Source organism: Pelobates fuscus, chromosome 12, assembly GCF_036172605.1.
Source record: "Pelobates fuscus isolate aPelFus1 chromosome 12, aPelFus1.pri, whole genome shotgun sequence".
NCBI classification, from domain to species: domain Eukaryota; kingdom Metazoa; phylum Chordata; class Amphibia; order Anura; family Pelobatidae; genus Pelobates; species Pelobates fuscus.
In genome coordinates, this window is record NC_086328.1 from 126622175 (window position 1) to 126635392 (window position 13218).

A 13218-nucleotide genomic window follows, 5' to 3' on the forward strand; every position below is an offset into this window, starting at 1 on the left:
GTTCCTTCAAGGTAATAATGACAGTCAATGCAGACAGAATGTATAAGGGGTGTAAGAATGAGGCCAGAATCAAATATAACTCCAAGACAGTGAGATTGTAAGGTTGAGCTGATTACCGTACCACTGACTTTCAGGGAAAGCACCAAAGGAATGTTTTAGAAGGGGGGAATAACATGCAATCTCAAAGGAACTGATTTTTAAAATTCTGTTGAGCGGTGGATGTGTTTTACATATTCCACGCACTGCCCATCAACATGGGAAAGTGATGTGTCCAGAAAAACAAGTCGATCTGGCAATACTTAATCCACTAAAACACCCTGTGGTCTATCATGATCTATGCCAGGTTTCCCCAAACTCCGGCACTCCACACGTTGCTGAACTACAACTCCCATGACTCTATGAATGAAATAGATTGAAAATCATGGGAGTTGTAGTTCAGCAACATCTGGAGAGCTGGAGTTTGGGTAAGCCTGATCTACGCCAACTCAGTCTTCGAAGGGGGAAGGACACCCATTATTAGATATTCCCCTGTGAGGGCCATAACTAGGTTTGCCAGTTCCACCACGTTTTCCCGGACACATATCACTTCTTCATATTGACTGGCAGTACATGTAAAGTGCTGCCCTGCAGTATGTAGCATTCATATGCCACATGATTCTTCAATTACTCTACTGCATCATGTGAATTCTCCATACAGCAGGACAGCCCATTTCTTGTTCTGGCAATCCCTGATACACCTACAAACGGCCACACATTGCCTTGTACAGGTGTTTTGAAGTAAAATTACATATTTCTGTATTGGGGTACACTAGTCACACCTGGTAGGTTACTACAAATATGTTAATGCTTTGCTAATTTTTGTGATACATACAAAAATCTGAAAAGTGTTTAGAAAACCTAAGTCTATTTCCTAAACAACTACAATAATAAAAACTGAATTCCAAATGTAAATAAAAATAAAAAAAAGAATACAACTTGGGGAAGGGGGGGGGGGGCTTAGTTAAACTATAATCACTGCTTGGCTATTTAGCCTAATTTTTGCAGATCTATTTTAACCCCTTAAGGACCAAACTTCTGTAATAAAAGGGAATCATGACATGTCACACATGTCATGTGTCCTTAAGGGGTTAAAGGGACACTATAGTCATCTGAACAACTTTAGCTTAATGAAGCAGTTTTGGTGTATAGAACATGCCCCTGCAGCCTCACTGCTCAATCCTCTGCCATTTAGGAGTTAAATCCCTTTGTTTATGAACCCTAGTCACACCTCCCTGCATGTGACTTGCACAGCCTTCCATAAACACTTCCTGTAAAGAGAGCCCTATTTAGGCTTTCTATATTGCAAGTTCTGTTTAATTAAGATTTTCTTATCCCCTGCTATGTTAATAGCTTGCTAGGCCCTGCAAGAGCCTCCTGTATGTGATTAAAGTTCAATTTAGAGATTGAGATACAATTATTTAAGGTAAATTACATCTGTTTGAAAGTGAAACCAGTTTTTTTTTTCCATGCAGGCTCTGTCAATCATAGCCACAGGAGGTGTGGCTAGGGCTGCATAAACAGAAACAAAGTGATTTAACTCCTAAATGACAGTGAATTGAGCAGTGAAATTGCAGGGGAATGATCTATACACTAAAACTGCTTTATTTAGCTAAAGTAATTTAGGTGACTATAGTGTTCCTTTAAGTTTACCGCAGTATTTAGTGCCAATAGCAGGTAACATTTAGCCAAATTATAGACCATAGCCTCATTGTGTTCACCTACAATATAGTAAAGAAACTCTGCCAGCATTGGCAAAATACAATCATAGAGCTACCCCCCTTGCCACACAAACATAAAAAGGGGCGCCAACCCCTGTCCCTGTAACTGAAGCCATCCTAATTTACACTTTAAGTGCATTTATCTCTGAATAATGAACCCAGCTCAAAAGCAGCCTCCTGACTTTAATAAATAATGTTTTCTTTGTAAATAGTGAAATGTCCAACTCTGAGCCTGTTTTGGTCCTCCTGTGTCCTGATGGAACTGATACCCTTGCCCACACTTCCAATGGATCCTTTGCACTTCCGGTTTCCGGCGGAAGTGCCAGTAGGGAAGATGGCGGCCTCGGCTCGCAGCTGCAGAACCCGGTAGCCATTGCCAGCAGTATAGCCATGCCCGTCCAGTGGCTGGCCGCCCGGGTGCTCTTTTACCCGAGCTTGCTGTACAACGTGCTGATGAGGAAGGTAACGGACAGGAACTGGTACGATCGGATCGATGACACGGTTCTCCTGGGAGCGCTGCCCTTCCGCGGAATGAGCGACACGGTAGCTACCGCGCATGCGCACCGTGTCACGTGACCTGTCCCCTTCATGGTTATGTACGCCTGAGGCAGGTCGCAGGCCAAAGTAGCCGCACCGGAAACATTCCCCAATTCTGTTCTGTTTCCAATTCGGCTAGTTTGACCTGAAATATGAAATTATTGTTATTATTATTATTATTATAATCAACATTTATATCTGGATATGAAATGCACTTTGAATGCTCTTGTACTCCCCTTTTTCTAATAACAGGATCTCAGGTTTAAATAGCTGAAATAACAATTCCTGAAACTTGTTCCAAACACACAATGCTGCAATGATTGTAAACACAGCTTCCAATAAGGCTCTACTGATCCAGCTAAAAATATTGATAAAGACTAGTTTATAGCCCTATAAATTAGCACAATTAATAGGTGTTTGTTGGGGGGGGTATATATTTTTTATATTGTAAGGGACAAACAGATTTATTTATAAAATATTTTACCGGGATGGATACATTGAGATTTCTCTCGTTTTCAAGTATGTCCTGGGTCTTTGTCCACAAAACATTGCATTGTTACAATAGGATACAATATTACAAACAATTACAATATACAAACTATCTATACACACACATCTAAATTAAAAGGACCACTATAGTCACCCAGGCCACTTCAGCACAATGAAGTGGTCAGGGTACCAGGTCCATCTAGGGCTAACCCATTTTGCTGTAAACATAGCAGTTTCAGAGAAACTGCTATGTTTACATTTAAGGGTTAATCCAGCCTCTACAGGTTGTCTTCCTGACAGCTGCTGGAGGCGCTTCCACGGCGCTCAATGCGAAAAATCGCAGTGAGCACGCAGAACGTCCATAGGAAAGGGACCTATGGACTATATAGTGCCAAGACGAGTTTGAGTTTAAAAACAAACTCGTTTTCCTGGCACTATAGTGGTCTTTTAATACATAACACGTAATAAATATATTCAACCATGACAGGTCCATTCTGTGTTGAGGTATATTGCCATAGATCTCTTAAAAGATTTTAGATTGAATGAAGATTTGTCTGTGTCCCTGAGGTTATTCCATAATTGCGGTGCTCTGTAGGAAAAGGAGGATCGAGCCACTTGTTTATATCCCTCGTCATCATTCCCCTATTCTAATGATAATTCCTATAGGTTGGGATAAATTCACAGGCACCTATTTCTCAATGGACTTAGTGGTTGCCATTTGCAGGTTTAGATGTGTAGCATTGGTCATCACTTTAAATGGCAAAATGTTTTTGTGAACATTAAATGATTGATATATATCTCCAATAACCAGTGCGTTCCAACACGTTGATGATTGGTGTCACTTTATTTATGGAATACATTTTTCACTTTTGGCAGAGTCCTGTGAGTGCTCACGTATTATACATACTTAGATTTCATCTTTAAATATTAGGCTGATTATAATTTCTCTTATATCTTTACTACATGCAACAGCCAAATTAGTTAATGCCAGTAAACGTATATATTTTTACAATTTCCATTGTCTTTTAAAAGCCAAATTCCTTGTATACCCCCAGACAAGTCCATGATAAAGTGAATATGGGGTCATCTCCCTGACTTACAGAAACTGTTGGAAAAGTCCTGTAGATTCCATATTAAAAACATAGCCCGCATCCGCCCCTTTCTTACGCAAGCTACTACCAAGGAGCTTGTCCATGCTCTAGTAATTTCCCGCATGGATTATTGTAACCCTCTCCTGATTGGTCTTTCCAAAAGCCGTATTGCCCCGCTACAGTCTGATTATCCTCTCTAGTCAGTCCTCTCACCCCTTTGTCAGTCCTTACATTGGCTTCCGGTATCCTATAGGAGTCAATTCAAAGTGCTAACCAATACATATAAAGCACTGAACAATTCTAGCCCCTCTTATATCTCCTCACAGATCCATAGGTATGCAAACAAGTTGGACGCACAGGAACAGAGGCGTTGAGGGCCCTGCTCAATGAGCTTACATGCTAGAGGGAGTGGGGCATAGTGACTTAATAGGTAAATCTCAAATAAATTAATGAGAGTTGACTATGGTCCAGGCAGCTTTCCGGGAGTCCAGTTGTAGTCCACACTTACAGGGTTATTTCACTAAAGTGATCATTGTCAGGAGTTAAAAGTTAATTTTAGACATAAGACCCAAGTAGCCGAACTGGAAAAATTCTCCAACTCGGCCAAGCTTTCAGTTTGATTGCTTTGGCCTTAAAGTTGAGATTGAATTTGAATTACAATTACCTACAAGTCTCACATTAGTCATTGTTGTTCTGTTATACTTCTGTAATCCTCTGCTAGCCGAGAGTCCAGAATCAAATAGAATATATTGGCAGATCAAATCTCCTGGTTATATGCCATGGCAACAGTTACTGACGGGTTTATATCCCGTCTGCTACTATTTAACAGGTTAAGCAACTCAAATTATAAAAAGTCTTGGATACTCTATAGTCACTAAAACAACTTTAGCTTAATGAAGCAGTTTGGCTGTATAGATCATGCCTCTGAAGTTTCACCGGTCAATTCACTGCCATTTAAGAGTTAAATCACATTTGATTCTGTTCATGCAGCCCTAGTCACTCCTCCCCTGACTGTGACTGACACAGCCTGCATACAAACAAAATGGTGTCATTTTCAATCACCTGTAACTTATTTTAAATGTTTTTAACCCCTTAAGGGCCACACTTCTGGAATAAAAGGGAATCATGACATGTCACACACGTCATGTGTCCTTAAGGGGTTAATCTCCTACTCTGTAAATTGAACTTTAGTTACATACAGGAGGCTCCTGCTGGGTCTAGCAAGCTATTAACAGAGCAGAAGATTACCAATTCTGAATTAAATATAATTTACAATAGTGGAAGTGTAAACATTAGAGTACTCTTTACAGGAAGTGTTTAGGAAGGCTATATAAGTCATATGCAGGGAGGTGTGACCGGGGCTGTATAAACAAAGTGATTTAACTCCTAAATGGCAGAGAACCGAGCAGTTAGACTGCAGGGGCATGATCTATACACCAAAACTGCTTCATTAAGCTAAAGTTGTTTGGTGACTATAGTGACCCTTTAAATGATACATCTTTGTTTGTTTTTTTTCAGTTGGTTAATGACGAAAATGTCCGTGGAGTCATAACTATGAATGAAGAATATGAGACTAAGCTACTCTGCAACTCTGCTGAGGTGAGTGAATAAAACATAGAGTTATGCGTGTCCTTAGAGTCCATGTAATGGAACTGATATGTAAATGTAACTGAACGTGCTTGTTTCATAGTCTTTAGGCTGTGTTTTATATTCTCTCTTTCTGTTTCAGTTTTTTCTTTATTTCATTGGGGGCTTTTCATTTCCTAGACTCAGATATTTTGGCGTACCTGCTTAAAGAAACACTATCAGCACCAAAACAACATTGATTGCAATGCCGCAAACAGGGGTTTCATTTATCTTTGTAAACCTTTAAAATAAACAGTTTACAATTTGTTTTTGTTTATTGTTTCTCTGATATGATTTAGAATAAAAGGAAACAAACAAAATGTAAATGTCAGTTTTAATTAAATGATCATATTTACGAGGGTAGGCCTTTTTTGGCCCAAGATTACCTGTTCCAGTTTTATTTAAAGAGCTTCCTACAGTGAGATTATCAATCCCGATGACCTCTGTCCCATTCAGTACTAACTGGATGATCTCCTTCCAATCCAATGCTTGCCTTACAGAAAGTTTGGTGACATAGACCAATACAAATGCTTCTCATAGAGAAGCATTGAACCCAGTGTGCTCTGAGCTACATTTAAAGGGACACGCCACTGTCCAAATACGAAATAAATAAATAAATCACTGTTTTAATAGATATACCACAAATGAAAACATTCATGCATTTAATTATGCATTTTTTTTCTTTCGGTGGTATATCTAAAAACAGCTCGCAAAACCTAAAGTTTTCTTGTCTGCTGCCTTTGCAATCCCTCCCGTTCTAACCCCGCCCAGACTTTCTGTGGCTGTCCAATCACAGACTTCCCAACGCAGCTCAATGAGAAAAGCTTTTCAAGGCTGGAGCTCTGAGCTATTGCTGCCTCTTGAGTTTAGCTCCACTGACCAAACAAAACCAGGAAGTAACAGGACCGGTTTTCTGCTTGACAGCCAGGGGGTGTAACCAGATTAATTCATAAATGTGTCAATTTCTATTGAATTCTGCACTTTTTGCAAAATGGAAAAAAATAGGACACACTCATCACACAAAATCTTTCACCAAGCTAAAGTGCTTTAGAGGTCCGTAGTGTCCCTTCAAAGCTAGTAAAGTAGGCCATGCTCTTGCTGTTGACATATTGACAGCTGGAAGGTGTGACTAAGCTGATTTATAAAAGGGATGGTTTAGAAAATAGGCCTTCAGGGACATGCAATAAATGCCCAAAGCATGCTGAAGTGCTTTAATGGTGGGAAGTGTTCCTTTAACACAGACATAACAAACATGTGAAAACACATAGGAATGTTGTCATGTTGTGAATGTTGAACAACTGCAGCACTAGTGCATTTTATGGGGCTATTTTGTTTATTTTCCTAAGCTGATCTATCCAAAAGGCGCCTCTCCACCAGTTGTTGAGCTAGACCATTTACTATGATACTGTGTGAGCCATATCCTCCCTTTGCATCATGGGATGTTTAGTTTAGCTGCAGAAGTGACGTATGTCACATGGTTACTGTATTAGTAATTCATCAATGGCTGATAAAAGTGACATCCGTAGTTTGGTTTTCATGTCATTTCATTATAGACCCGTGAGCTTAACTTCTGTGACTGGGAAAATATTTGAAGGGCTATTAAGTGATAATATTCAGGAATTCATTGGGAAGAACTTTGTTATTAGCAATAATCAGCATGGTTTTATGAAACATAGGTCATGTCAAACTAACCTTTTATCAGAGTCCATACAGATGTTTAACTGCAACTGGATAAATACTAGCAAAAACACAACATACAGGGATATAATTTCTAATTATTGGGGTAATAGCTGCTTGATCCAAGGAGATATCTGACTGCCATTCTGGGGTCAAGAAGGATTTTTTTCCTAGTTTGTTGCAAAATTGGAAGCGCTACAGACTGGGCTTTTTTGCCTTCTTTGGGATCAACAGCAAAAACATATGTGAGTAAGGCTGAACTTGATGGACGCAAGTCTTTTTTCTGCCTATATAACTCTGTAACTGTCTCATTTTACAGCAGTGGCAAGCTTTGGGAGTAGAACAACTGCGACTCAGCACACTGGACTTCACAGGGGTCCCCACATTGGAGAACTTACAGAGAGGGGTGGCATTTCTTCACAAGCACCAGCATGATGGGAACAGCGTTTATATCCACTGTAAGGCAGGCCGATCTCGCAGTGCTACAATGGTAGCAGCCTATTTAATAGAGGTGAGATTTTGTAACAGAAGATAAAATTACGTTTTAACCTTAGAGCTGTAAAATTTGCAGATGTCCGTCAGATTAAGTTTGCTGAACACTGATACTTTTAGGGGCAGGGACTGGTGAGCATTAAGCCAATTAATGGCTTCTACCAGTGAGTTGAGGTTCACATTGAAGGTTCCCTGCATAGGATCAAATGCCATGTATCTCAAGTAGCACTTGTGCCATTTTATCCTCAGACTTATTAGGATTTGACAAATCCAAAGTCTCATAGCCACCCAGAAATTGGTCATGGAACCTAAAATCATGTCTCCCTGTTTCATATACACCAGCTTGCGAGATTATAAAATCTTCCTTCCCCATTTAGCTTATTTTTACTGAACAAGTGTTCAGTCTGTGTTTTATCCTGGCGCAGACCACATTAACCAATGCTCTAATTATCCAGCACGCTGATCGCATGTCACACTGGAGCTCAGCGGGTGGGGGATGCATGGCTGTGTCACATCTACTGGTTTGTTATTTTAAAAATAAAAGGCACAGTCATATCAATGTTACAATATGGTATCTGAGTAGATTGGAAAGGCTGACAGCTGCTATTCATGAACCTACTAAGCAATACTTGAAAATATGGTCTGTCTGGATGGAGACATTTTGTTCTCTTCCTTTTTTAGAATAATTAACAAGTAATTGTGAGTGTGCTTATGCACCACACTGAATAGCTCCAAATTACCCGGGAAAGTTAATTAAACTACTTTTGTCAGTTTGCAGCATAAATTGCACTAGGATTTTTCACAGTTCTGTCCCAAGCTTGCCATTATCCATATGTTGCATTTTTTAAAGTAGGCTATGGAAATGGGGATAATAACACCCAAAAGAGACATTTTATTGTAGTCTACCAGGTTTCTAGCTCACTTATTGTGGTCTAAAATCTGCAGTGTTACTTAAACAAAATTACTGGTTTAGTGAATAGCTCCATATTTTAGATGTATTTACTGAAACGAGAATTGTTGGGAATGCAATTTTTTTTTTCTTTCTAATTTAAGGCCAAAAAAGCCAATATGGAAAAAAAGATTCTACACGTCAACTATGCTTCCTATTTGACCTTAAATTTAGAATTAACTTTGAATTCCAGACAGTTATCACGTTAGTAAATAACGCTGTGTGTTTAACTCTTACCTTTATATCCTCTGACAAAGCTCTGCTCTTAAAGGACCACTATAGTGCTAGGAAAACAAACTCGTTTTCCTGGCACTATATGGTCTTTAGGTCCTCACCCTACCCTCAGGGTCCCACTCCCACCTGGCTCTAAGGGGAGGAAGGGGTTAAACGCTTACCTTTCTCCAGCGCCGGGCTCCCTCGCCGCTGGGGACTCTACTCCTTCTTCGGCTGAATGTGCATTCACTCAGTCCATAGGAAAGCATTCTCAATGCTTTCCTATGGACGCTGGCGTCTTCTCACTGTGAAAATCACAGTGAGAATCGTGGAATTTCCTCTAGCGGCTGTCAGTGAGACTGGATTAACCCATATGTAAACATATCAGTTTTTCTGAAACTGCTAGGTTTACAGCAGGCAGGGTTTAACCCTACATGGACCTGGCACCTAGACCACTTCATTGAGCTGAAGTGGTCTGGGTGCCTATAGTGGTCCTTTAACTAAGGCATGATAAGCGACTGATCTCTGGGTGCGGAGGAGAGCCCTACCAGTGCTAAACAGTTTGACACAAATTGTAGACAGAGTTTAGAGACAGAGCATGTAGTGGTTATGTGGCTAGGGTATCCTTGAATTACTTGCTTTCGAAGATCTGTCTTTAAGTACTACTGGAATGAGTAAAAGTCCAGTTTCTAGGTTGTAGGGATGCCAACAATGTCCAAACTTTATCACATTTGCCCTAAAGTTATCTAATAGTTTATAGAACTATTTAAGTGTCTGAAACACTCCGTTTGAAAGCGAAGAACTGGAACAATGACCCCAGCTTTCAATGCATTTAAGAGCAATTATATGTTGAATTCTTCAACTGAACAAACGACTAAATTTCAAATTCTCCACTAACCCATTAAATTTGTGAAAATCGGGGGGGGGGGGGAGGGGGAAATGACAACGCATGCAGACAACAATATTCAAGTATCTATTTCCAAATATTACTTTTATCAGCAGTGTGCACATTTACAAACTTGAGCTACCTGGCAATCTTCAAACATAACTAACAGAGAGTAAGCTTTATTTGATAAAGACATTCTTTAATATATATATATATATATATATATATATAATTTTTTTGTTACATAAAAGGTCAATAAATGTGCTGCGTTGTATACTTTAACATTCATTAGAGGTTTTTGTTTTGTTTCTTGCAAACAAGAGAAATATATTTTTGCACTGGGAATTGTACAATAACTCATCATCCAAACTGTCCATTTGCAATACATTTTGGAGATCGTTACCCCATTGCACATCACACACATTTGAGTTTAATTAGAAAATAATTGTATTTTTAGTGGAATTATAGTCTTACTTGTTCCAGTACTGCAAACATAGCCAGTTTACCCGCAGCTCATTTTTGTTTTTCACAGAGACACAAATGGACTCCTGATTATGCGGAGGACTTTATCGCACGTATCAGGCCACACATCATAATCCGAGAGTCACAACACCAAGTTCTGGAAAGATTCTACGATTCAGTTGCTAACGCCAGAGCACCAGAGAGTGGAGGGTAATAAAGAAAGAAAGTCTATCAAGAACTGCCCTCTCATCTTTCACCTCTGGTTCATCCAAAGAGTTCACCCACTTCCATGACCTGGCTGTGTCTTGGGATTGTTGTCAAGACGTCACATTAGCTCTTGAGTCATACATAGCAAAAGTGCAATATTTTCATAGGTTAAATGATTTTTAAAAATAAGGAATTCTAAGATTAATTAAAGTACCTGGATAATTGTTAAAGCCGTATGCTTCCCTTAATATGCTCACTTTTGTTGTTGCTTTTATTTTTTGGGAGATGCAGGGAAATAATTTTACTGCTGGTACATAAAAGGGCAGACCCCAAATACACACATCGACATATATAGATACATAATCTAATGTTTTATCCCATAAATATTACATATTGTTTTTATAAAGGACAGAACGGGCTTTAACATCCTATATGTATACTTAACACAACATTGTGTTAATAAAATGTTAAAGAAGGTTGTTGTTTTTTTTTCCCACATATTTGCTTATAATAATCTTTATACAAATAAAGAGCCCAAAATATTTTCACGTATCAGTCCTGATTGTAAATTAATTCCTCATATGTCTAGGATCGAAATTTGTGGTTGCTAATACCAACCCTCCTAATGCTCTACCAACCCTAAGCCTATACTAACTATAACACTATGACTGCTTTAACCCTAACACTGACCATAACCCTACATAAACCCTAAAAACGGCATTAACCTTACCCTAGCACTTACCCTACACAAACCCCAAGGAAATGCTTTACTAAAATCAGTAGAGTGGTAAAAGTTGTATGTTGCCGCCATCTACTGCTTTTTTTCAGCATTGCATGCATATCTCCGTAATATGTCATAATTACAATGATCACAATTGGCATGCTTGGAAACCCTGTCAAGGTCAGTCCAAACCCCGGGGGTCTCACTTGAGCACCTGCCAGCCCAGGAACACAGCTGCTCTGCACAATCTGCTCAGCCGCTGTGTTCTTAATGTATTTAAAGGGCTATATACAATGCTTACTTTGAGCTCTGCATACAGCTCATCACTAAATGTCACCCCAGCTTACAGAGGTGAGCCAGTATCAATTGATACCTGAGACTCCCTGGTGTGAGCAAGGATTTAACCCTCCTCATACTCAGCTTTGCAGTCAAGTCCGATTTAAATGGTTGTAGCAGTGCTCATTTTGAGCTCTGCATACAGCGCATCTGTTAGTCTGGGGCCACTAAAAAAAAATGGCCCAGCTGACAGAGGGGAGCTCTGGGTATTGAGGAATTTAACCATGCTCACACCAAAATGTTAGGACATGCCATGTCGTCCTAAAGGTGTTAAAGCCCACTATAGAGGAAGACATGTAATGCTGTGAAGGGGTTAATATTAGAGCTCTAAAATTAGTGGTTACTCTCAAGAAATCTTCCATGTGGTTGCGAAGAAAGAGCAATTCTGGGACACAAATTACACACACGGTATGACATTTCTACGCTATTAATCGGGCATAAAAACGTACTCGTCCATAGCACACTCACCAGGACTAAATTTTCTCACGCTGATGGGGAGTGAATATTTTGAGCCCTGTATACAAGACTCCACAGGTAAATATCTCGTGCTTATCTCATACAGTCTGTAATTTCACAAACAAATTTTACATTTTTCTTTGTCTTAATTTAAGAGCAAAAATGAACCAGTACCACACTTCAATAGAAAACAGCAGGTAAATAGGATTAATCTCACTCTGCAAACAATATATATTAAAACGGTCAAACATTTACAGGTTTACCGTATATACTCGAGTATAAGCCGAATTTTTCAGCACATTTTTTGTGCTGAAAACCCCCAACTCTGCTTATACTCGAGTCACTGTCTGTCTGTATTATGGCAATTTACATTGCCATAATACAGACTGGGGGCTGTGAGGGCTGCACCTCTGTCAGCTCCCAGTGTAAGTCTCGCGAGAGCCGCGGGGTCATAGTGCGGCTCTCGCGAGACTTACAGTGGAGGCTGACAGAGGTGCTGAACGGACCAGCGCGGAGGAGGAGGGAGCTGACAGGAGCTGCAGGAGAGGTAAGAGCTCTGCCAGCCCCCCTCCTACACAGTGCCCATCCACTGGACCACCAGGGAGTGAGAGCCCCCCTCCCTGGCATGTATCAAGCAGGGAGGGGGGACGAAAAAAGTAAAAATTATAATAAAATAATATTAAAAAAATTATATAACAAAAATAATATTACAATTATAATAATTAAAAAAAATAATAAAAATGCCCACCAAGGCTCTGCATCACACACACACACACACACACTGCATTCTCATACACACACTGCACTCATACACTGCATTCATTATATACACACACTGTAAATAAATATTCAATTAACAATTTTTTTAGGATCTAATTTTATTTAGAAATTTACCAGTTGCTGCTGCATTTCCCACCCTAGTCTTATACTCGAGTCAATAAGTTTTCCCAGTTTTTTGGGGTAAATTAAGGGGCCTCGGCTTATATTCGGGTCGGCTTATACTCGAGTATATACGGTAGTTTTATTAGAAGCACACACACAGACAAAAATAATAGATAAAATGTGTTCATCACATAAAATTATTCATTGTATATTGAATAAGAAAAACAAAACACAAACAGCAAATGCTTGTATGAGAATGTAGCAGTGTACACTGGAAATTAAGATTATATTATTCGATCTCTCCACTGGGCTTAGCCTTCCGTTATATATTTATCTATTAATTAATGATGCAGTGCACTCCTGCCTCCTCATTTAATAGTGTAGAGATGTAAATTATTCCCAACAGCTTTCACACTTGGGGGTTTACTCACGAAACC

General features: G+C 39.5%; 1 protein-coding gene across 1 annotated transcript; it reads left to right on the forward strand.

Moving 5' to 3' along the window:
• The first annotated feature begins 2075 nt into the window (after positions 1 to 2075).
• Positions 2076 to 10747, forward strand: PTPMT1 (protein tyrosine phosphatase mitochondrial 1). Its single transcript, XM_063438852.1, has 4 exons — positions 2076 to 2300; positions 5393 to 5473; positions 7497 to 7688; positions 10250 to 10747. The coding sequence occupies exons 1-4, from the start codon at positions 2148 to 2150 to the stop codon at positions 10391 to 10393; spliced, it is 570 nt and encodes a 189-aa protein (XP_063294922.1). The 5' UTR covers positions 2076 to 2147; the 3' UTR covers positions 10394 to 10747.
• Positions 10748 to 13218: the final 2471 nt, after the last annotated feature.